Below are 22,242 nucleotides of genomic sequence, written 5' to 3' on the forward strand. Positions count from 1 at the left end.
AAGTATGCAGCTTATGGGTAGTATGTTACTGTTCAAATGTGTGACTTTTTTTGTTGTTGTTGTATTTCAAGAAAACTCAGCCTGTTAGGTACCTGTAGCTCATGCCTGTAATCCTAGCTGATTGGGAGGATGGTGGTTCAAGGCCAGTCCAAGCAAATAGTTCATGAGACCCCATCTCTAAAATAAGCAAAGCAGAGAGGACTGGATATGAGGCTCATGTAAGCCTTGAGTTCAAAGCCCAGTCTCATCAAAAAAAGAAAGCAAATTTGACTATCCAAATATTATCTTTTTTTTTTGAAAATATATACTCTTTTTTTCCTTTTCTATTAAAAAGGCATATTTTTACAGTAAAATAATTTAATTGGACTACTTTACCTTCTATGATTCCTCATGCCTTGCTTACTGCCTGAGACTTGGAAAATTTAAAAATAAGAATTCCTAATACTTATTCCCAGCAAAAAACTTAAAAGTTAAATTATGAAGTCAAATGAAAAAAGAGCTGTTCCCTCCCTCTGCGTAAGCATCTTGTTCTTACAAAATGATTTTAAGTATTTTGTATATTAGAGATATCGCTCATCTTATTGTTCCCTTGTTTATCCCTACAGCGATTGTTTTTATTGTCTACAAGAGAAAGCTATGGTCCTGTATTTTTTTCCATGAAAGGTAAACTTTTAGCTCCTGTCTTTCCCTTAAAACAATACAATTATAATTTATATCCAGTAAAAATTGCCCTTTCTAAAATCCAGTCTTTGAATTTGGACAAATACAAAAAGTTCTGCAATCAGTCAATACACAGGACATTTACATCACTGAAACAATGTGTCCCTTGGAATTGGTCTGTTCCCGTCTCCCTAGGCAACCACTGATGTTTTTTGTCCTTCATGTGTTTTAAATTTTAGAATCCAAAAATGCAACAGAAGATATTCAGTAGTTTTCAGCCTATGTTCAAAAGCCCAAGCTTCTGTGGTGGAGTCACACCAGGACAAGGGACAGAGATGGTTGGTGCCATACTAGAAGTCTTCCTTCCACTCTGTGCTGCTCTGTGCTTTCTTGGTGAATCTTGGCTCTGCCTTGTTCTTTGTATCATATCCCTCTGGATCTATGAATAGACATGTCAGTCTTTCCCACTCAGTCCTCCCTGTCTCTTAACCCATCTTTATATCTCTCTCCTCCTCATCTCTTCATGCCAGTGGCATCCATGTAATTTCTTTAGGTCTATTTTACATTTACCAATTCTCTTTTCAGTGATGTCACTGATTTTTCCTCAACAATTCCATATAATATTTAAATGTTTTTTTCTTGATTCTTTTACAGATTTGTTCAGCCATGTTCCATAATATCTTGCTGCTAGCTTGTTTATGTGATCTTATTTTCTGTCATTAAACATTTTCTTAAGAGTTACTATAGATTCTGCATCTGAATGCTGTGTCATCTAAACACCTTGGCAATTTAAACCCTCTGCTCATTGTCTCTTCTGATTGCCACTTGTGTTTCAATGTTTGACCATGAATTTGTACTTTATTGACCATGATCATAGAACTCTGAGATCCTAACTGGTGGTTGGTTTTCTCCAGGAGGACCTACAGATGCTTCAATCCAAAGAATAGACTGGCTGCCACTCTTCTTTCCAGAAATTGCTCAACACCCTTTCAGATACCCTGGTTTAACCTGGGTGTGTCAGGTAGACCTGGTTGCCAGTTGCACACTTATTCTCCCAACTGTAATGTCAAGGCCATTGCCTGCCTTCAGGGGTGCCCTTCTTTTATATGTGCTCATCAGAGATTGATAAACGTTTGTATGTGTATTTAACTATAGCTCTGTATTTTGTATTAGCTTCCTTGGTGTTACTTCCTTTATTTCTGGTGAGTTCAGCAATAAGAATTATGTGTTTTATTACAAGTCTCAGTCATTTTGTCCTGCCTCCCATAGAGCATTTGGTCTGCCATTTTCTGAAAGCAGAGGTGCGTCTCTCAGTCACCCTTGTCTTCAGGATACCTATTATATCCTAGCTCTGTGAGCATTACAAAGTGAATGCGTTTCCACCTCCTGGACTCTCCCCTTCCTCCCCTCCACTGCCCAGTTTTGTTATTTTTCTTAATGGTTAACATTTTACCTTTAAAAGTTCTCATATCTCAGTTCTTTTACTTATATCTATTGTATTTTTGCTCTTCCCTCAGCTAGAAAAGATAAAGAAATCAGTGTGTAGAAATGGGTACCTGCCTTCCATGCCCACCCCACCATTTTTTCCATTTCTGCCCTCTCTGGGATTCTGTCGTGTGTCTTCTCTTCTCTAACTTTGGTCCCACATTAATTTCAATCAATGTGAAATGAGAATTGGTCAGTTCTCCCTCTAGTCCTTTTCCCATAGGTTCTCTGCCATTTCTTAGTTGGCCTAAGTTCATCCTCTGATATTTTCTCCAAAAAAGGATTTAAGTGTTTGTGTGTTCAAAAATGATTTCAGTTACCTAAATACTTGAGTAACAACTTAGTCTATACAGGTTTGAGTATCCCTTGTATGAAATACTCGAGACCAGAGTGTTTCAGATTCTTTATTTTTTTAAACTTGGGAATATTTTCATACACATAAGTGGATGGGACCCGTGTCTAAACGTGAAAATCATTTGTGATTCATATACACCTTATGCACACAGCTGAAGGTAATTTTACGCAGTTTTTAGTGCACCTGTGCTTTCACTGTCACATAAGGTTAGATGTGGAATTTTCCACTGTGGTGTCATAGTAGAAAGTTTAGGATTTTGGATTTTTAGATTAAGGATGCTCATGTGTATGGATGTCCTGTGGTCACATATTCTGTCATTGTGTCCTCATCAGTGTTTCCCTGCCACCTCTGGGTGATCATACGACAGTGACATCTGCACACCACTAGATATCTCTTCCCATAATTTGTGACTTAAGCCATTAGTCTGACTGTTTCAAGGACTTTTTGGTCTATCTTTGAAATCCAATAACTTTAGCAGAACACACCTCTGGGTTCATCGTTGTTTGCCATTTTTCTTGGGACAAGGCTTTGCTTTTCAATCTGAGACTAAGATCTTTCCTCTCAGGAAAGGGTGTTGAGTTCCTGTTCACATACCTTCCTGTCACATAGTTTTCTTCTTTTCTTTAGGAAGCCTGTGTTTCTGACTCCTTGATCTCTGCAAATTGCTTCCCAGGGCTGATGTGAGGTTTAGGATGATAGACACCAGAGTACTTTGTCATTTGTAAAGCAATGACATGAGTGCCAGCTGTTGATCTAGGAGGCATGACAGTGGTAGGTAATCATGGAGTTCACATCACTTTTTTCCGTTAGTAAAATGAATCCCCAGCAGAATGATTGCTTGGCTTGAGTACATGGGGTGATGCCAGTGGCTGAGCTCGGGTCCAAGGCTGCATTGCTAAAGTCTCCTTTCTGCTAACTCCCCTTGTATTTCTTTGTTGTTGCTTACAGCACTGGTGTTTGAACGTAGTGCTAGACAAGCACTTGACCACACCCCTAGCTCTTGTTTGCTTAGGTTGTTTTTTCCTAATAGGGTCTCACTTTTTGTCTAGGCCGGTCTGGAATGCAATACTATTTACACTTCTTGCATAGTTGGGCTGACAGGTATGTGCCACCATACCCAACTTCATTGTTTGAAATGGGATTTCATGAGCTTTTTCCCAGGCCAGCCTCAAACTGTGTTCCTCACACTCTCTGCCTCCCAAATAGATCGAATTACAGGTATGAGGCGCTATGCCAGGCTCTTTCTTTCTTTTTAACTGAACTCAAAAATAATCATCTTGGCTCCCCATGTCACAGTTTTACCTTCCTTTGAACTTAGTGTAAATGAAATCATACGTTATTCCATTGCCCTAATGTATGATAATTTATCTGTTCTGTTGTTGACAGGCATTTGAATTGTATCCACCTTGGGGTCAACACAGAGTGTTGGAGTAAACATTCTTCACAATGTCTTTGAGGACAATAAATACAGATTTATTTTCAGTACGTACTTAGGAGAGGAATTACAGCTATAGCCAATGCTTTTCCAAAGTTGCTGAACAAAGGTAAAAGCTTCTAATCGGTGTGCAGCCATTCCTTTTGGACCACATCCTTGTCAATACTCGGAACTCTCAGTCTTTTCCTTCTAGCCTTTCTAGTGCTTATGCAGAGGTGTCCAGTGGTGATCTTAATTGTCCTTTCTCTGATGACTGAAAAGATTGAGCACATTTTCCTATGTTTACTGGCCATCCAAATATCCTCTTGTAAAGAAAGTGTCTGTTCAAGTCTTTTGCCCATTTTTTTCTGCTGCATCTTTCTCTTATTTGATCTATAGGAGGTTTTTTTTTGTAAATATTAATTCAAGAAACACTTTGGTTATATGTATTACAAATATCTCTCCTACCTATTATGAATATCTTCTCTTGGATTCTTACAGTTCTCTTCTGATAAGCAAAAGTTCTTAATTTTATTATAGCCTAATTTAGAAATTATTCATTGACGATTATTGTACTTTTGTGTTCTGTTTAAGAAATCTGTGCCTCACTGCAGCCTCCTCTGTTTGATGATCAGGCAAGTTTTATGAGAAAGCATTTTCCATAAAATGTGTCATAAATGGTTCACGCCACCTTCTTCCCCTCTCCTCACGTGGCTGTTATTTTCCTAATCCTGAGCACTCTTTCCCCATAAATTTCCCTCCTGGGTCAGCCTTGCTTTGAGAACACGTGTCTGCACATGGATGCAACACTCTCGAAGAACTCTTAGGTCAAAGTACATGGAATCAAACACTTAATGAGGTGCAGTCCGTCTTTATAGGACCAGCTGTGCTGCGCTGGACACTCTCATCTTTTTACCATTCTGTGGAGAGGTGAACACTAATGGGAACATGGGAGCTTTTTTGAACCCAAGTGTGCAGTATTTCATTTGCATCATGGACTTTTTTTTTTTAAAGGTGCAAATCAGCTCCTATGTACTTGAAAAATGAGAAAATTCTGTGGGTTTTTCTAAGCTCTTTTGAAAAGTGCCTTCCAAACCCCTTCCCTTCCCTTCCCTTTTTAATTTTGGTCCCTCTGACCTCTAAATGTTTTTGACTTTAACAGCAACAGTTGCTTATCTATTCTGCACAAACATTTGCGATTACTTGGAACAGTGGCCCTCTAAACTGAGTATAGCAGACCCTTTGCAGACCACACTATGGCTGTCCTGTGCCATGTGGCAGGGGCCCCAACTGCACCAGTGGGTCTCCTGGCCACACTGGAGAATGGGGTCTTCCCATTCCAGCTCAAGGCCTTTTCACCATGATTGGGTTTGGCATCCTGGAAACACTGCGTCTTTAAAAGATTCTTAAGTACATCTGTTTTCAATTTTCAGGCCAGGAGGCGAGGATTTGGGTGCAAGTGGTTTATCTGGGAAGCCATCCCAGGAAATATTGTGAGAGGGCGGTCTGCAGCAGGAGAAATCAAGAAAGGTGCCTTGACCTGTACGCAGAGGGCCACTAGGACCCTCTGAGCTACATATGGAATGTGCTTCAGGGCCCCTCTCCCCCACCCCAGATAGATTTGGGGGTTGCCAACTCCCATCCCTTATGGTTGTTGGCACTGTCTGCACACAAGTCCTTTAGGGGAGGACACTGCCCATGTCTCCCTCAGTGATTTTGATAAATTGTCTTATTCTGAGCACTTTGTCGATGTCCAGATTTCTTATTATTACAGTTGGGAGTCTGGGTTTTAAATGCCTGTTCCTGTTTTAGTAGAATTATTATAATCATCTATTTGTGGATTTTCTGAAATTCTCTAGGTGAAATACTGTAAAAAAAATTATGCTCAGCTGAGCTAGAAACCAGGCAGGCGCAATAGAAGGCCGCCTCTGTCACCCCGTTGGGCCTTGCCCTTCATTACCCTTTTGGGGGTCTCACTCCGGGCCCCATGATGGCTGCTCACCCCTCCGGCTACAGAGCTGCCTTTTCCAGCAGCCCTATCTGATGAAGTTTGGTTAGGCGTACTTCTTGTGTGCTCCATGCACACAGGAAGATAAGGGTATCTGCTTACCCCTCACTGTACTAAATGGATGGGATCATCTTGGGCTGTCACCCTGATATCTGCTAAGCCCTCACTCCCAGAGGCTGGAGCGTTGAACTCAGCCCTATGAGACAGTCCTCCTAGAACTATATGCACAGGATTTTGTTGAACTGAATGAACCCATTAAAATGATGCTCTTGTATTTTGGACATCCAGACCATAACTGTCCCTCTTCCCCAAATCCAAATGGTGATTGCACCCAGCCTCTGGCCCCAGTTGTGACTTGTGTGCCTGTGGGTGTTCTTGGCCGTCACCTTCCTCCCCTTGCCCTGCAGCATCTGATGTGTGCTGGACTGTGGTGCCTGGTAGAAGGAGATACATCCTGCAAGACCAAGCTGGACCCTCCCCTGGATGGTACCGAGTGTGGGGCAGACAAGGTAACCCCCAGCCTCCCACCACCCCCAGAGGTAGTCCCATGTCTCCCCAGTGCTGGTCACCTCTCCTTCGGAAATGCAGCGTGCATGCTGCTCAGGACACCCTGAAATGTCCCCTGGGGCACCACAGGCATAAAGGGTGTTACACTACCTCCTTTTTTTCTTACAGAAATGCAAGACTCTTTCATTTACTTGATATTTTTGTTAAATTAACGCCTTTGGTTACATGAGTGAATTTACTTAGAAAACTTTCCATCAGTATACTTTAAATGGAAAATTCCTCTTGCCATATACAAAAGACTGTCATAAAATGAATTTGATGAGAACAGTGCTTTCCAATTGTAGCTAGATGTGAGAGATTGGGGCCGACCCTCACAGATGGGAGAGATAATAGTGTTAGAGGGGAGACTGGTCAAGACCAGCAGCCACAGTCTTTTCTCCCTGGTCTTACTGTAGACCTTGAAAGAGTCAAGAAGAAGCAATGCTTCATTCTGATGCTATGACCAGAACCCATTAAATCAACACTTTGGGGAAAATCTGCCTTTGAGATTGGCTTTCTCTCCTCCTCAGCTGACTATCAACTCTAAGCACCAAACTCAACCCTGAAGTCCTGATCTCTGAACCCAGAAATGCTGTCTTCCAGGGAAAAATGCCTCACGTTAATCAAAGTTTGCAAGAAGCCCTTGTTCTCGCCACAAGCCCCATAGATTAATCCTTTTTGCTGATGATTTAGAAAATATCATTGGAGTGCAATTCCATGTGGAGTTTTGGGGCAAAATGCAAACCCCAGAGGGATCTAGGTGTTGGGTTAATAAGTAAGGCGCATTGCTAGAGCGAGCAAATGTGCATATCCTGAAAACAGCCTGCTCTTTGGTAAATTTCAGACACTGATTTTTGGTGTCACCAAGGGACTTCCGGCCCTTTGGGGAATGAGCAGCTCTGCTGAGTGCCCGGGTCCTGGCCCTCCCTGCTGTGTTTCAGTGGTGCCGTGCTGGAGAGTGTGTGAGCAAGACGCCCATCCCAGAACACGTGGATGGAGACTGGAGCCCATGGGGCACCTGGAGCATGTGCAGCCGGACGTGTGGGACGGGAGCGCGCTTCCGGCAGAGGAAATGTGACAATCCCCCGTAAGTCCCCCTTAAATGGCACCTCCACTGGTCTTTCTCACCTGTGGTTCTCACTGCCTTATGCAGCGTATTGGAGGGTAAGGAAAATGGGATTGCACCAAAGTCAGGGATCTGAGGGCCTTGGGTATGTCAAGTGGAGTCTGAGTGTCACTTGAGCTCCCTTTCTCAGCACATTGACCTTGGGGTCCCCAGGTGAGTTGGCTCCTTTGTTCCTTGCCTGGGCTTTGGAAGAGAGTCCCTGGGACTGGTGGATCGCAATCTGTCTTACCTGCCTTGTGGTTTTCTTAGTCAAGAGTCATTTTCAGGAAGCCTGTAGACTATCTAGGAAGTTCTGGAAGCTGACCTTCAAATTGACCAATGGCAGATTTGGGAGCAGCTGGCCTGTTCATGAGTAATAAAGTATCCATGGGTTTAGTTGTGTTGTTCATCCAAATAGTTTCCATGGGTCTTCTTAGAACATTACGGAAAAATATGTTGATTTTTTTTTTCTCTCTAAAGTTTTTATTTTTCCTGACTATGATGACATACCAAGACACTTCCAGTTCACCCTTGGATATCTTCTTGGAAAATTAAGGGATCAGATTTGTGCTTGATAATACTAATTCCATCACCCCGGTTCCCTTTTCAACTCTTGAAGATTATCCGTTTTAAATGTTTCCTTTAATGGTCTGTTTGCTGTCTTGGGTATCTTCAGTCATACTGCCTCAATTTGGAAAATGAACAATGGTAAATCATGACTAAAACCAAATACTTTGTATCCCCAGTTAAGTCATGTTGATGAATAATTATCCAGTGCCTCTTGTGTGTAGAAATCCTGAATCATACAGCAGTAGATGTTTTCCCTCTCCCCAGGTGATTGCAATGGCTGGCCAAGACTGGGAACCGCTGGCTTAAAGCAGACTTTTGCCTATAGTTCAGTTGGTAGTAGAACAGTATTTTTTTCCAATAGTGCTGTGTGAATTAGCATCATGTAATACGTCTTTTTAAATTATGATGAAGTAGAGTGCCTGTCACCTAATAGCTGTTTAATCTGTTTAAAAATGAATTCTTAACAGAAAGTGTTTATGAGTAGGAATCCTATTTAGCTAAACTTGAGCAGTTAAATAGAGTGGTTTCAGTTTTTACATTGCTCTATGATGACGTTAATAGCTTGACCTCTGGTCTAAATGGTGAGCTATAAATTTGGATATACTGAGGTTTGGGTGTGGCTCTGTTGGTTATTGGTCATGTGACTCAAGAAAGCTCTTTCTCTTCTCTGGGCCTCAGTTTCCTCCATTAGAGGGAGCTGGCATGGTAGAGTGGGAAGAGCTAAGTGTCAAAGCTAGGGCAGATGAAATTTCCCCAAAGCAACCAACGGTTGTATCGTCTAAAAATTGGAATAATTCCTTTGAATGCATTTAAAGTCCTATGTCTATATATAGTAAGTGGTCCCTGTTGTTATAACGCAAACAAAAAACGGGGTTGAGACCACTTGCTCTGCCTTGCCCACCTCACAGCACTGCTTTGCAGCTCAGGGGAGGGTGACTTGTGTGGAAAGGTTTTAGGTACAGAGAGAAATTTGCAAAGATCGTGGTTGTCATGGGCACTCCATGTTTGCCACTGGAGCCTGTGGGCCCTGACTTAGGACTGACTTCCTTATATGTCACCCCACATCATGTGTCACCCAGTATCATCATAGCAGGGGCCTCTAAATGCCCAAAGACCCCTATGTCCTGAGACTGAACAATCTGATTATGTTTAGATGAGAATGAAACTTGCCAAAATAAAATGCTATCTGTGCTGGGCAAATGCATTAGACACAACTCTTAAGAGACCCAGTAGTGTCTTTTTGCCTTAGGATGGATGACATTAGCTAGCGGGTCCCTGCCTTGGTAGCCTGTAGAGTAGGCTTTTCAGAGCTTGGTGGCTTCATGCCATGATTGGACCCTCTGTGTTCCAGCTGAGTCCTTCCCTGTCCTGCCAAACCCTGGTTTCTCTGGGCTACCACAGGGGAATTTTGTGGTGACAGGCATCTGAAGACCCCCTAGTCCGAAGAGCTGCACTAGCATAGCCTCCTTGGCTTGGCCTGCCAAGAGGTTTCATGAGTTGGGATTCTCACTTCATACTTCCAGGGGCCCCAGTAGAGAAGCTGTTCTAGAAATCACAAAGTTGTTACAAAAATCTTGTTTCATCAATTTTCTTCATCAGCCACCCTCCCACGGTGGTTATAAGTTTTATCTCTCATTGCTCATCTTCCTCTGTGCTGCCCTTGAGGAACAGGTGATCGGTAGGATGGCCACATAGGCAGCTGTGAGTTTGCAGGCTCTACATACTGGTTTATGACGGACAGTGATGCACCTTCATGTCCAGTCTCTGCTATGTAAGAACACCTATGGGGCCTGGCAGTGGTAGAACTACCAGAAAGAGAAGGCTGGTGTTACTCGTCCCAAACCCCCCAGGCTCTCTCCTGGTGATGCCTTTTCAATAGGATACCATTAGTAAACCCTGACAGGGCCCTGATTCTGGTCTCTGGACTTCTAGTGACAAAGACAGGAAATCCCTGCCCATCCCACAAGAGCATTGTCCCTGGATTTTCTTCTTGACACTCAAAATAGCCCTTTTCTAAGTGATCTGCTCTCTCTCCTCCAGCCCACTCTGCCCTCTCAGATAGCACCTTCGCCAGGTTTCCTTAGGTGCTGAGGTACTAAATCATTTCATGCAGCTCTGCTGGAAAGGCATCTTTATCCCCATTTACAGATACAAACTGAATGGTGCAGAAGTTCAGTAACTTGCCCAAGGTTGCAACAGTTAGATGGTAGTAGGATGAGTTTGGAGGTCAGTTCTAGAAATCAGAAGTCCAAATTCAAGGTGTTGGCAGGACAGGATTGGTTCCTTCTTGTACTTCTAAGGAGAATGTTTCATGCCTCTGTCCTGCCTTCAGATAGTTCCAGCAGTCTTTGGCCTCTGGTAGCTCATGGGCATGTCATTGTGTATGTGTCTGTCTTCATATGGTCTCTTCCTTATATGTGTTCCAAATTTTATTTCTCTTAGAAGGATATTAATACTGGACTTGAGCCCCTCTTAGCCCAGGATGGGTTCATCTCAAGATCCTTAATTAAATCTCCCAAGATTCTTTTTCTAAATAAGTTACATTCTCAGATTCCAGGTGGGCATGTCTTTGAGGGACAGAGTGGCTACCATTTGCCCCCCTCCAGCTGTGAAGCCTTCTGTCTGATGGTCAGCCACAACTCAGAACCTTCATCATTGCTCTTTCCGTCTCTAACTTGCCTTTGCCCCTCGTTGGATCTCAGTGCATATCCCTTTTCCTCAGACTATGCTCAAAGTGGGGTGCTGCCTTGCTCTGCTGCAGCACCCTTTCCCAGCTTTACAGGTATTGTAACAGTTATTTACAGTATATCTTGACTCACTTGTTTCCATTTTGTTCTCCCTTCTTGCCCAGACTTAGCCATACCTATTTGGGCTCCATGCTTCCTTCCGTGCCTGCAGCAGAGGTCACGTTATAAAATGTTCTGATCTCATCCCTGCCTGGCTACCCTCTTAACCAAGAAAAGCAGTCTTCCTGCCTTTCTGGGGCCCCAAAATACATCCCTAAAGTCTCCTTTTCCCCCTGACACACAAAGCAAGATTATGGTAAAGTTTATGACCAAGGAGGAGGTCACCAGGTATGTCCCCTTCCCTTGTATAACCCCACCTCCCAGATATGCAGATGTTCTGAAAAGCCAGGCAGTGTGGTCCAAGCTTGCCCTACAAGTAAGGGTCACCTGTTACCCTTGCTTGCCCCTCACAGCAAGTCTGTAGCTTACAGCCAGGAGCGCTCAAACCATCTCAAGAATAAACTTCACTGTGTAACTGGCCTTGCTTATCTCAATGAGGGAAACGACATGTTTTTGCTCCTAAAATATTTGCACTTTGGTCATCTGTCTGATCCTCTGCAGTGACAGTACAGCTCTATTTCCTGTTCAGAAGGGAAGCAAGCATGCCCTTTCTCCCTGGGAAGTGTTCTCTGAGGGTTTCACCAACCCTGAGCTAGCCCAGGAGTGTGGAAAGACACATGCCGGCCTTTGGTGAGTAGGTTAGCAGCACCTTTGGGTGCTTCCTGAAGAGACTCAAGATGGGGAGAACATTGGGGGAAGTCCAGACTTACAGTATCCATCTTGCTTCCGTGCAATGCCTCATTTGGTGACTGTTACAAAGCACAGCTGATTGAGGCCTCAGAGCCAAGTTCTGACCAAAACAACGTCCTCTCTGTCTCACTCCTTAAATCACCAGACTCCCACCTCGAGATTTCATAAGAGTGCTCAGCACCCACCGCTGCGCACATCTTGGGCTTGGAACGCTCCTACAACCCTCTCCCCACCCCCAAACTATATATTCCTGCCTCTTCTCCCTATCTTCTGCAGCTGGATTATTCACCGTCCAAAGAGATTGGTAAGAGAGTCCTCCTCACCCCTCCCTCTTTTTCTGGTCTTGGTCTTTATAGATACTGGTATTTTTACTTTTTGCCAGCTGACATGGAGGCCTTGGGAAGCGTCTGTTTTCTGTGGGTTTTTTTTTCTTCTTTTTTTTGTTTTTTTTGGTGGGACTGGGGTTTAACTCAGGACTTTGTGCTTGCAAAGCAGGCTTTCTACTGCTGGAGCCATGCCTCCAGTCCGTTTTGCTCTGGTTATTTTGGAGATGGGGGTCTTGCAAACTATTTGCCTAGGCTGGCCTTGAACCAAAGTCCTCCCAATCTTAGCCTCCTAAGTAGCTGGGATTATAGGCACGAGACACTGGCACCAAGCCCATCTGAGTTTTAAACCAGCATCCTAAACTGGTCGTTTCCTGTCATTTGTGTCGCTGTCGGTAGGAGTTATATCCAGAGACTGCAGGGGGTATAAAATTCATTTCTAATTCCAATTCTTGTACCCATTGAAGGCTTGTTGCAGGGGGAGACGGAGAAAAAGGTTCAGATGTACTTGGTAAAGAGCCAGCTCTGTCTCAGCAAGTGCAGGACAGAAAGAAGAGCAGAGGACAGAACTGGGATGCGTCAGCATCACTCTGCAGCATCACAAAGGGAAAGGAAGCAACAAGCCACCCAAAACTCAGTGTTGGGGGAGTGAAGTTCTATGGCTATAATCAGTTCTTGCTTCTACAGTGAGACCCCCCCCCACCACACTTGTGTGTGTTAATTTTGACAGCCACCTGGTATTCAGACTAACCTCAAAAACCCAAGTCTTCTGTACTTAGCATATGTTAATACCTGTTGCTTGGATAATTTTCAGAGGAAGCCTTAATACTAGGACTTTTGCTGCCCTGAAAGTGCTGGGCACCACTTCCCACACACCATGGTCTTGCCTGGCTCACTCGCAGATGCTAATCAAGCCAGGGTAGGGACTGCCAACTCTTGCTAGATGGCTGCATCACTGGGGGATGAGCAGGTCTGAATTGCTGTTGTGACTTTGTTGTCTGATCTATCTTCAATGAAAAGGTGAAGCAGAAAATAAATGAGGTGCCACCAGCTGGCATCTTTCTCTTCCAGCCTACCTTCATTCTCCATGTCCATCCCCTCCCATAGAAAGGGGACACTCTGCTTCCTGATCCTGTACACCTGGGCACCTCTGCTGCTTCTCTGCTGTGCGTTTAGTGGGTCTGGGGTACTGCGGAGCCAAACCTGGCACTAGATTGTCATTATCTTGCAGGATCTTGGGCAAGATTTGGATTTGGGGTGGAGCTCACTTTTCTCTCTGCTCTCCCAGTTTCTCCCCAAAGCCTCTCTAGCTTATTCTCTTCTTATTTTTAAATCATGTTTATGAAGGACAATCCTGCAGAGAATTATAACTCCCTCAGGAGTATTGTTCATCTCCATCAAGGATGGACAGGCATGTGTCAGAATATGGGAAGGGGAAGTGCCATCTCCAAGTAAATGTGTGTGTGACCATCTACCAATCTGCCAGCTCTGCAGAGTTGCCATCCCATCTCTATCTCCATGAGCCTGGTGGGTTTCCACTTGCTCCATGCCCTCACTGACATATGATACCCTCAGCCTTTCCATTGTGGCCATCTTGGTGGCTCAGAGTCTGGTCGTTGTTGGACAGGGAACCGTTGGGGCCAATGGATGAGGAGAGGTTTGTAGAAGTGCTACAGTGGTGGGACTCTCTGGGAAGCCACACTTGGGGTGTCAGAAATAGGTTTCAAGGAGAGAAATTGCTCTGCAGAACAGAATGGGAATCTGCCCCAAGGGGTGGTGTGCTTGGAAACCGCCCTCTCTGGGATGCTGAAGGATGCTGTACACAGAGAGGCGGCATGCGTCGTGGGCTTCTGCAGCTGAGAGAAATCTAATGCTAGAACCAGGGATGAGATTCTGTTCTTCCTCCAGGGTCTCTCTAACACCTGTTCTAACAAAGGTTAGCCTTGTGCCTGTGTGACTGGCACTCACCACCTGGTGTCCCCTCATTTCAATTTAAGACAATCCCTCCCTCTAGCACTTCTTATAACAAAGGTCTAACAGCAACAAACTTAGTTTTGTTTATCTCCTCACTTTTAAGGTCAACTTTGCAGATACAGAATTCTTGGTTGGCAGTTTTGTTCTTTGAGTATTTTGAATGTATTGTCCCAATGCCAAGACTTATATGAGAAGTCTGCTGGAATTCTATTAACAATCTTTTGTTGGTGACATAGCCTTATTCTCTGGTGCTTTAAATACTGTATTTGATAGTTTAAATACAGTGTGTCTTAGTGTGGGTACCTGTGTGTTTATCCTGCTTGGTGTTTGTTACAGATTCATATCTTCCTTCAAATTCAGATAATCCTGCAGATTATTTCTCCAAATAATCTTACTCCATTCTCTCTGTCTTTTCTCCTACTGAGACTTCCACAATGTGTACATTAATTCATTTGATGATGTTCTACAGGTCTTTTCTGTTCACTTTTGTTTATTCTTTTTTGCTTTGTATTTCTCAGTCTTGATCATTTCACTTGTTCTATAGTTGTTTGCTGATTCACTCTCTTGTCTGCTACAGTCTGCTTTTAATTCATCTGGTTATTATACTTTTCAACTCCAAATTTCATTTTTGTTTTTTTTTTATAATTTATCTCTTATTGATATTTTCATTTTGTTCACACATTGTCTTCCTGTCTTTGTTCATGTTTTTCCTCTACCTTTTAACCATCTTTAAGGCAGTTATTTTAGTGTTTATCTACAAAGTCAGACATATGAGACTCCTCAGAGACAGATTCTGTCAATGTTTTTTGTCCCTCTGGAGTTTCTTGGTATTCCTTGTGATGTTTTCACTGAAAGTTAGACAGTTGAATCTTATAATGTGGTAACTCTGGGTTTGACATCATGATGTCTTTGTTTTGTTTGTTTGTCTGTGGTTGAGTGGTGTCTGTGCCAGGGATTAACCTGAAGTGAAAGCTTAAGGTCTTTTCAGGTCCTTTTTTGACCTTGGATCTTTTCCTGGCCATGCCTCATGACAAGCTAACTTCTCCTGGATATGCAGTTGTTTTTAAATGACTTAATCCCTAAATGCCTGGCTCCTAGTAAGGATAAAAGGAATAAAGCTGTTCCCTAAAATTCCCTGGAAGCCTCTTCACTGGGAGGCTGAATGTCAGCCAAAGTCTGTGTTTGTGCCTTAGCCGTCAAAAGCAGCAGTCAACACTTAGATCAATGAAGCTGGGAGTTTGGAGGCTAAAGTCCTTATTGCCCACTGGACTCCATCAAGCTGCATCTTGGCTGCCTACTGTAGGCGTGGCTGGTGGAGGATGCATAGTAGCTACTACCACTTGAAGGCTGAGATGGACCAAATTAACAGCAGGTTGCTATCCAGGAACAGCAAGCTTTCAAAGACTTCGAAGTTTCAGAAGAGTTACATTGGATAGTTTTTGACAGAACAATTGTTATCTGGGTAGAGAGATGAATTCCTGATACTTCCTAGTCTGCCATCTTCCTTGCCTGTCTATTTGTCTATACCTGTCTGTCTATCATCTTAAGGTAAATACTCATAGTTCAATGCAGGCTACTGTTTCTTGAGGGCTATCCTATCCTCTCTGCTGGAGGATACAGGAGAAAGGAAGACAGGCTGTTAGCTCACCATTTCTCAAGGCTGATTAATGGTAAACAAACTAGCAGAGACTCAAAAAAAGATGAAGAGAGGTATCAGGTGTGAACAAAGGTAATGTGGAGGTGGTCTCAAGGATGAGCAGAGGGTTAGGAGTGGGAGGTGGAGACAGTGGGGTAGTGAGCTAGAGAAGGGGCTGAAAAGAGACTTACGGGAGAAGGCTGTATGGGGTGAAGAACCAGCATTGACCGAGCTGTGGGGGAAGGTACACTGCTGTCTTCTAGTCTAGGACCCATGGGCGAGAAGGACTGTCACAGCTGGTCTCCTTTCCCCCATCTATTGTCTGGTATAAAGGTAGTTGGTATAAGTGGATCAGTCAGATGTGAAAGTGAAGAAATCATTTGGTGGAAATGGATGAAACTGAAGGTAAACTGAAGCTTGGTGACAAAACTCAGAAAGTTAATTAGTTGATAAGTACAAGTTATAATCCATACTCCAAGGTGTTTAGAAAATGCAACCTTTTTGATTCTTCTGGAAACAAACCTGATTTGTATTTTTCAGCTCCATTTCTAGTCCATGTTTGGATATCTTATCCACCACTTCCAGCCTTTCCCTGAGTTTTAAGTTCTGTGAGGATGCCTGGTCTTTGTGACACCAAGAATATTCGTTAGGGCTGCCATAACAAAGTACCACACACTAGATTCTTAAACAGCAGAAATTTATTTTCTCTTAATTTGGAAGGCTAGAAGTCCAAGATCAAGGTGTCAACATGATAGGTTCCTTCTGAAGGCTGTCAATCAGCATCTATTCATACCTCTCTCCTAGCTTCCGGTGGTTTGCTGACAATTTCTGATATTTCTTGGCGTGTAGAGGCATCCCCGAGATCTTTCATCTTCACATGGTAATCTCCCTGAGTGTGTCTGTCTCCATATTCTCCCCCCCGCCCCCCCCCACTTTTTTTTTTAAGACACCAGACACCTTGGATGAGAGATTCACTCTACTCCACTGTGACTTCGTCTGATCTAATTACCTCTGCTGTGGTCCTAGTTCCATATAGGGTTACATTCTGAGGTATTTGGGGTTAGGGTGAGAGTGACACAACTCAACTTGTGTAACATCTTGCCATATGACATCTGCCACATCATTCATCCCTTCTTGGCCCCAGTCAAGGGAACTTACCTGTTGCTGTGGCCTGTAGGGCTCTTCAGATCCAGCCCCTGTTGGCTTCTGTGCTCTGTAACACAGGAATCCACTCTGTCTGACTGTACTTAGTGCCTGTACCCAGAGTTTTTCTTGGGAAGGTAGCCCGGGCCTCTGTCTACCTAAACATGGTATGATCATTTCTCTGATCTACCTGCTTGTATTACAAGTAGAATATAGAACACAAGGTTCTACTGTCCTCAGATCTCATAAACCTTTTAGATATTTGGCTATAGCCTAACTTAGAGACCACAACTCATGGCCCCTTGACAGGGCCACCAGTGTGTACAGTCTCCACAGTCTTCTGCTACTCCCAGGGTGGGAACTGTTTGCAGATGTGTGTGTGGTGGATAGAAGGTATTCAGGGAGCCTTTCCTTCTACTTGGAATATTTTCTCCAAGACAAAGAGCTGGCAAACTATGGTCAGTGGGTGAAATCTGGTTTACCACTGGGTTTTGTAAATAAAGTTTTATTGGAACATTCACATCTATTCTTTTATATGTTGTTTCACTGCTTTTGTTCTGTGAGTGCAGAGTTGAGTACTTGCTACAGGGTTAATGCCCACTCCCCAAACCAAAAATACTCTCTGGCCATTTGTGAAAAAAAAAAAAAAAACAAATTCATTGACTGCCGGTGTAGATTTTTGTGACACAAAACCCTGAAGACTTTCTGCCAACTGTTCTTGTGTTTCCCTACAACCATGATCACAGGGTTCCCTTGCCATCCAAACTTGAGAAGTGGCTAAAGGTAAAAAAAGAAATACTCCAAAAGAATTGGTTAATGTGTCCAAGATGCTGTGCTGCTGCCAATAGGTGTGTGCAGTTCATTAGAACTCATAGAGCAGAACAGTTCTGATTTGTGTCCTTTTCTCTCTTCTGCTGAATTGCAATAAAAAGCGGAGTGAAGAAAAAACAAACTGTGCTCCATCGTGGTGATCTTGGCATCACGGAGGTAAATGGAACCATTGAGATTTCCCTGGTCAGAGTCCTCCAAGGCCATCAAAGGGCCTTATGGAGTTGCTGGGAGAGTCATGCTTTGGTCAACCAGGCCTGCATCCTGCTGTTCTTCCTCAGTGCCCCTTACACATGTGGACTCTGCCAGGGCACATGGCCCAGTCTCCAGAATGGCTTAAAACCCCAGTCTAAGCACAGAACACTGCTGACTCAAGACTACAGCAGTGACCTCACCCTTGCCCTGATAAAGGCAACATAGCCTCTACCCAAAGCCCATAAGTAAGTGAATCAATCATTCTGATTTATTTTATTATAAAGTAAATGAGAGCTATTTGTTTATTCGTTCTAAAACTCAGCCACCTCCAGAGCATACCAAAGAGCCATTTAAAGGTCATTTCAGAGAAGTTAAAAAAAAAAAATCCATACCAAAAATTCCCCTTGGGTTTTTTAGGGTTACACATGGCCAAGTTTTAAGTTTAGATGAAAGACAATTTGTGGATCTTGCTGAGCTGATCCTTGCTCTATTCTGTTTCCAGATGACCTTGATTTACAGTCCTTGGATGCATTTTTCTGTGGCTCCCTTAAGCATGCCTTCAGTGTGGGACTGGGATGGCCCAGATGTGGTCTGTACGAGCAGAGGGGGTTGCTTTGGAAACCTTGCCCTGCCTCCTCCACCCTGCAACAGAGACAATAACAGAGTGCCCCTGCTGTTTCCACCACAGGCTGAACTAATGCAGCCCTTCTTCTTCCTTCTAGCCCTGGACCTGGAGGCACACACTGCCTGGGTGCTAGCGTGGAGCATGCAGTCTGTGAGAACCTGCCCTGCCCCAAGGGTCTGCCCAGCTTCCGGGACCAGCAGTGCCAGGCCCATGACAGACTGAGCAGCAAGAAGAAGGGCCTGTTGACGGCAGTGGTGCTTGATGGTAAATGCTATGGCCTGTCCTTTCATGGTAGCCTCCTCTCTCTTCCCCCAGGAGCTGTAACAACCACCTAGGGAAACTCATAAGCACCCTCCAACCCACCTGGCAGGGTGCTCTAGTCCCCTGCCCATGTCAACCCCACTGGGGCTGACCCAGCTCTCTGAGATCTCCCAAAAGCAGCTGTCAAGCCAGACAGAAGGCCAGATTCATTCTGCACCCCCATTTGTGGCAAGGTATGTGTGCTGGTGGCCTGCTGTCTGGTGCCACATGCTGAGGGGCCAGGAGCTGGACTGTATGTTTGCATGGGTGCCATTTTACTTCCTAACATTGATTCTTAGCTTGTTTTGTTTTGGACCACTCTTACTCCTTGCCTGGGACATTCGGGGAAATTTTGAGAACAGTGTACAAATCTGGGACAGATGATAATCAGCACAGGTCACATTTTTGTTCTAAGAGCTTTCTCCCCAATCTAGGGACTGTGTGCCACTGGACCCCCTACAGCATTTCCAATGGCTGAAGAAATTCTAGGCAGTGGATCATGTCTATGTAGGATTTGTGGTATATATTCATTGTAGGTGTGAACACCCCAGGGCCTACTTCAGGTTTTTTGGGGTTTTGGGGGCGGGGCGTTGCCACCTAAAACTCAATTCCTTTTCAAGAAATGTGACTTTGTGTTGTAGTGCTAACAGTGTGGTCCCATTTATCGAGCATACCATGTGCCAGGCACAAGTCAGCTCTGCATATATCATCTCACTGGATATGCAAAACAAGCTGTGCAGAAGATGAGAGGTGACAGGTTACGTGACATGTCTAAGCTCCTGCAGCTGACAAGAGGCAGGAGAGGGAGCTAACCCCAGTTCTGGAAGAGGAAAGTTGACTCACGAAATAACCAGCTGTGATCTGGCCCTCAATACTCAAAGAAGACAGGAAGCATGACTTCATGGGTGCAGAGTGAGGGAGCTTAAGAAGAACCAAAGTAACTGGGCCTGATTTTCCCACAGCCTCCAAATGGTTTTGCAGAAGAATGACATTCCGGTGCCAGGTCTTAAGGGTTTTTTCCCCCTACAATGGCAAGAGCCTTTGAAATCTCCATTCTCCCGTCTGCAATTACAAGTTCAAATGTGCGTAGCTGTTTGAGGGAAGGCCTAGAGATCGCTGGCATCAGCATCTTCAGATCTGCAGCTTTCAGCCCAGTAACCCCACCCTGAAGACTTTGAGCTGACTTGTAAAATGACATGTGACGTTCTAAAGGACAGCGGGTAATACCAACCCTCTCAGCTGGGGACTCATTCTAAACTAGTGGAGGGCTCCCGGGACATTTTCCTTATTTAAAAAGATACCACCTTTGGGCGTGAGGTAATTATAGCTACATTGTCACTTAGCAGAATTGGACAGAAGTTCACCTTTTGAATCTTCAACTTTGCCTGCAGAGAGAGGAGACCTGCCCTCCCAAAAGAAGGTGTATAGCCAGAGGTATGCATGCACACAGGGTCCCTTGTCTGTCTGTCTCTCTCTCTCTTTCTCTCTCTCTCTCTCTCTCTCTCTCTCTCTCTTCCTAACCATTAATCTGATGCAGGATGACAGAGGGGCCTCCAGCTACCTTAGACACGTACAGACCCCTATTGGGAATGAGAGAGTGGGTAGTTCTGACAAGAAGCAGCAACCTGTTTCCCAACATTCTGCTGTGCCCAGAGGTCACATAAAAACACTTTTAAGCCTCTTCTTTGTCTTCTCCCCCTTTCCTGGAGCCAAAAGACATCACGTTTGAGACAGACTCGCCCCTTTTTTCTTTCCACTCAGTTCTGTGCACTAAGTTGTTGTTATTCTTTCTTTGGTTGCTTGCTTCAGTTTTAAGTTCTCCTGCCTCATTTATTCAGTACAGAAATCCCACTTCAACATCTGTTTTTCCAGAGATTTCTCCAAGTCCAGCTTAAACTTCTGTTTTACTTCTAACCACTTTTGGATGACTGAGCTCTTTGCTTCTCTTATCATCACAGTGGCTGAGACTTCTGTCTGCCAGGATCTGCCATCCAGGAAGCCTCACAGGGAGGCTCCTTGGGGACCTCACTGGGTTTAGATTGTATCTTTTCACTCATTTGGTTTTTGCTTATTTCTGCCCAAATAATAAATAATTACAGCTAGTGTGCTATTGCCTTTGATCTGAAAAGTGCAAACCTATTTGATAAGGACAGCCAACAGGCTGTCAGTGTTCTGTCTTTGAAGGAAGGAGACCCTGAGTTCAGGGCTTTGTAACACGTCCTCCTCCAGGGTGGAGTCACCATGACTTCTGGCATGTTTGGTTTCATTTCTGTCAAATATAAACAGAAGCCGTGTTTTTTTTCAAGGAGCAATCACAAGGGTAAAAAACAAAATAATAAATAGCCAATTCAGAAGGCAGATTGTAAGTGTTCCTCTCAAACCCCATTTTCTGAAAGGCCCAATTCTAGCTCAGCCATGATAGGAGCGATTCCTGTGGTTGGGCTCCCGGCTCTTAGGCTCTTCTGAGGTCCATCGTGCCTGCACTTTTCATAGCATTGCTATCGCTCTGGAATTCTTTGGTGAGTGATGCATGGTTAAGAAAGGAGAAGCAGTATTTTCTCTTTTCTCTCTCTTTTTTTTAAAGAATTCTTGTGGAGGTAGATTTTCCAAGGGAGGATGCAGGACCACAAACCCATACCACCTCCAAAAGAAGACAAAGACTCTCCTTAGAAAAGATTTCTAAGTGGAAAAGCTTTAGACAGAAACCCACTGAGGTAGCCAGTTACCAAACCTACCCTGTAGTGCCTTTCCCCTGGAATGTCACAGTAGTGGAAACCTTCAAGGGTTCAGACCTCTCTGGCCAGGCCAGCACCAAAGTGGCAGCAGGCTTGGCAAAGACCTTATCTGGACATGGTGATATATTCCCAACCCCTTCTCACTAGCATAGCAGAATCTCCTCCAGATCTGAGCCTCCAAGGGGATGATAGGTGCAATAGTTAGCGCTCCAAGCTGGCTGGAATTGCTTAATTAAAAAAAAAAAAGGCAAGTTGTGGCAAATTCAGGGCATCTCAGTGGACCCAAGTGCCGGGATAAGGGTCTGGGGCTAGAGCCTCTGAAACTGTCAGGATCTTCTTCCAAGGCTTCCATGGCAAATTCTTGGGAGTCCCGTCCTCCTTCCCCCACTGCAGGCTGCCTTTCTCACAACTTGTCACACACCAGTGGATGGGACAGCCTTCGCTGTCTCTTATGCAAATTCACATCCCTTATGCGAAGTCTTTGAACCAAGTTATGGTTTGGGATGCAGAGCATTTTAGTGTTTGAAAGGTGGTAACAGTGCATTGACCAAGTATTAGTAACCCTGGTGGGATCCAGGGAGGCACCCCATTGTCAGACAGTAACTATCTCTACCAGGAAGCCCAAGAGCAGCCTTGTTTTGGGGGATATCCTAACTCATGTCAGTCAAGGCTGGTTCTGCTGCCACAGATGTTAAGAAAACACTTTCAGTTTTCTGAGAAGTTTGTAGTTCTCAATTATAGATAGGCCTTCTCTGGGATCCATCAACCATGAAAGGAAAGGACCTCTCTGTGTCTGAATTCTAG

General features: G+C 44.2%; 1 protein-coding gene across 5 annotated transcripts in view; it reads left to right on the top strand.

Moving 5' to 3' along the window:
- Adamts17 (ADAM metallopeptidase with thrombospondin type 1 motif 17) overlaps window positions 1-22,242 on the top strand; it is a 333,323-nt gene that overhangs the window by 182,605 nt on the left and 128,476 nt on the right. For all 5 annotated transcript variants that reach the window (XM_074061615.1, XM_074061617.1, XM_074061614.1 and 2 more), the window contains exons 11-13: window positions 6,330-6,431; window positions 7,410-7,555; window positions 18,501-18,667. In XM_074061615.1, the coding sequence (XP_073917716.1) occupies window positions 6,330-6,431; window positions 7,410-7,555; window positions 18,501-18,667 (415 nt within the window). The remainder of the gene's footprint in view (window positions 1-6,329; window positions 6,432-7,409; window positions 7,556-18,500; window positions 18,668-22,242) is intronic.

The sequence above is a fragment of the Castor canadensis genome, chromosome 19 (genome assembly GCF_047511655.1).
Source record: "Castor canadensis chromosome 19, mCasCan1.hap1v2, whole genome shotgun sequence".
Classification (NCBI taxonomy): domain Eukaryota; kingdom Metazoa; phylum Chordata; class Mammalia; order Rodentia; family Castoridae; genus Castor; species Castor canadensis.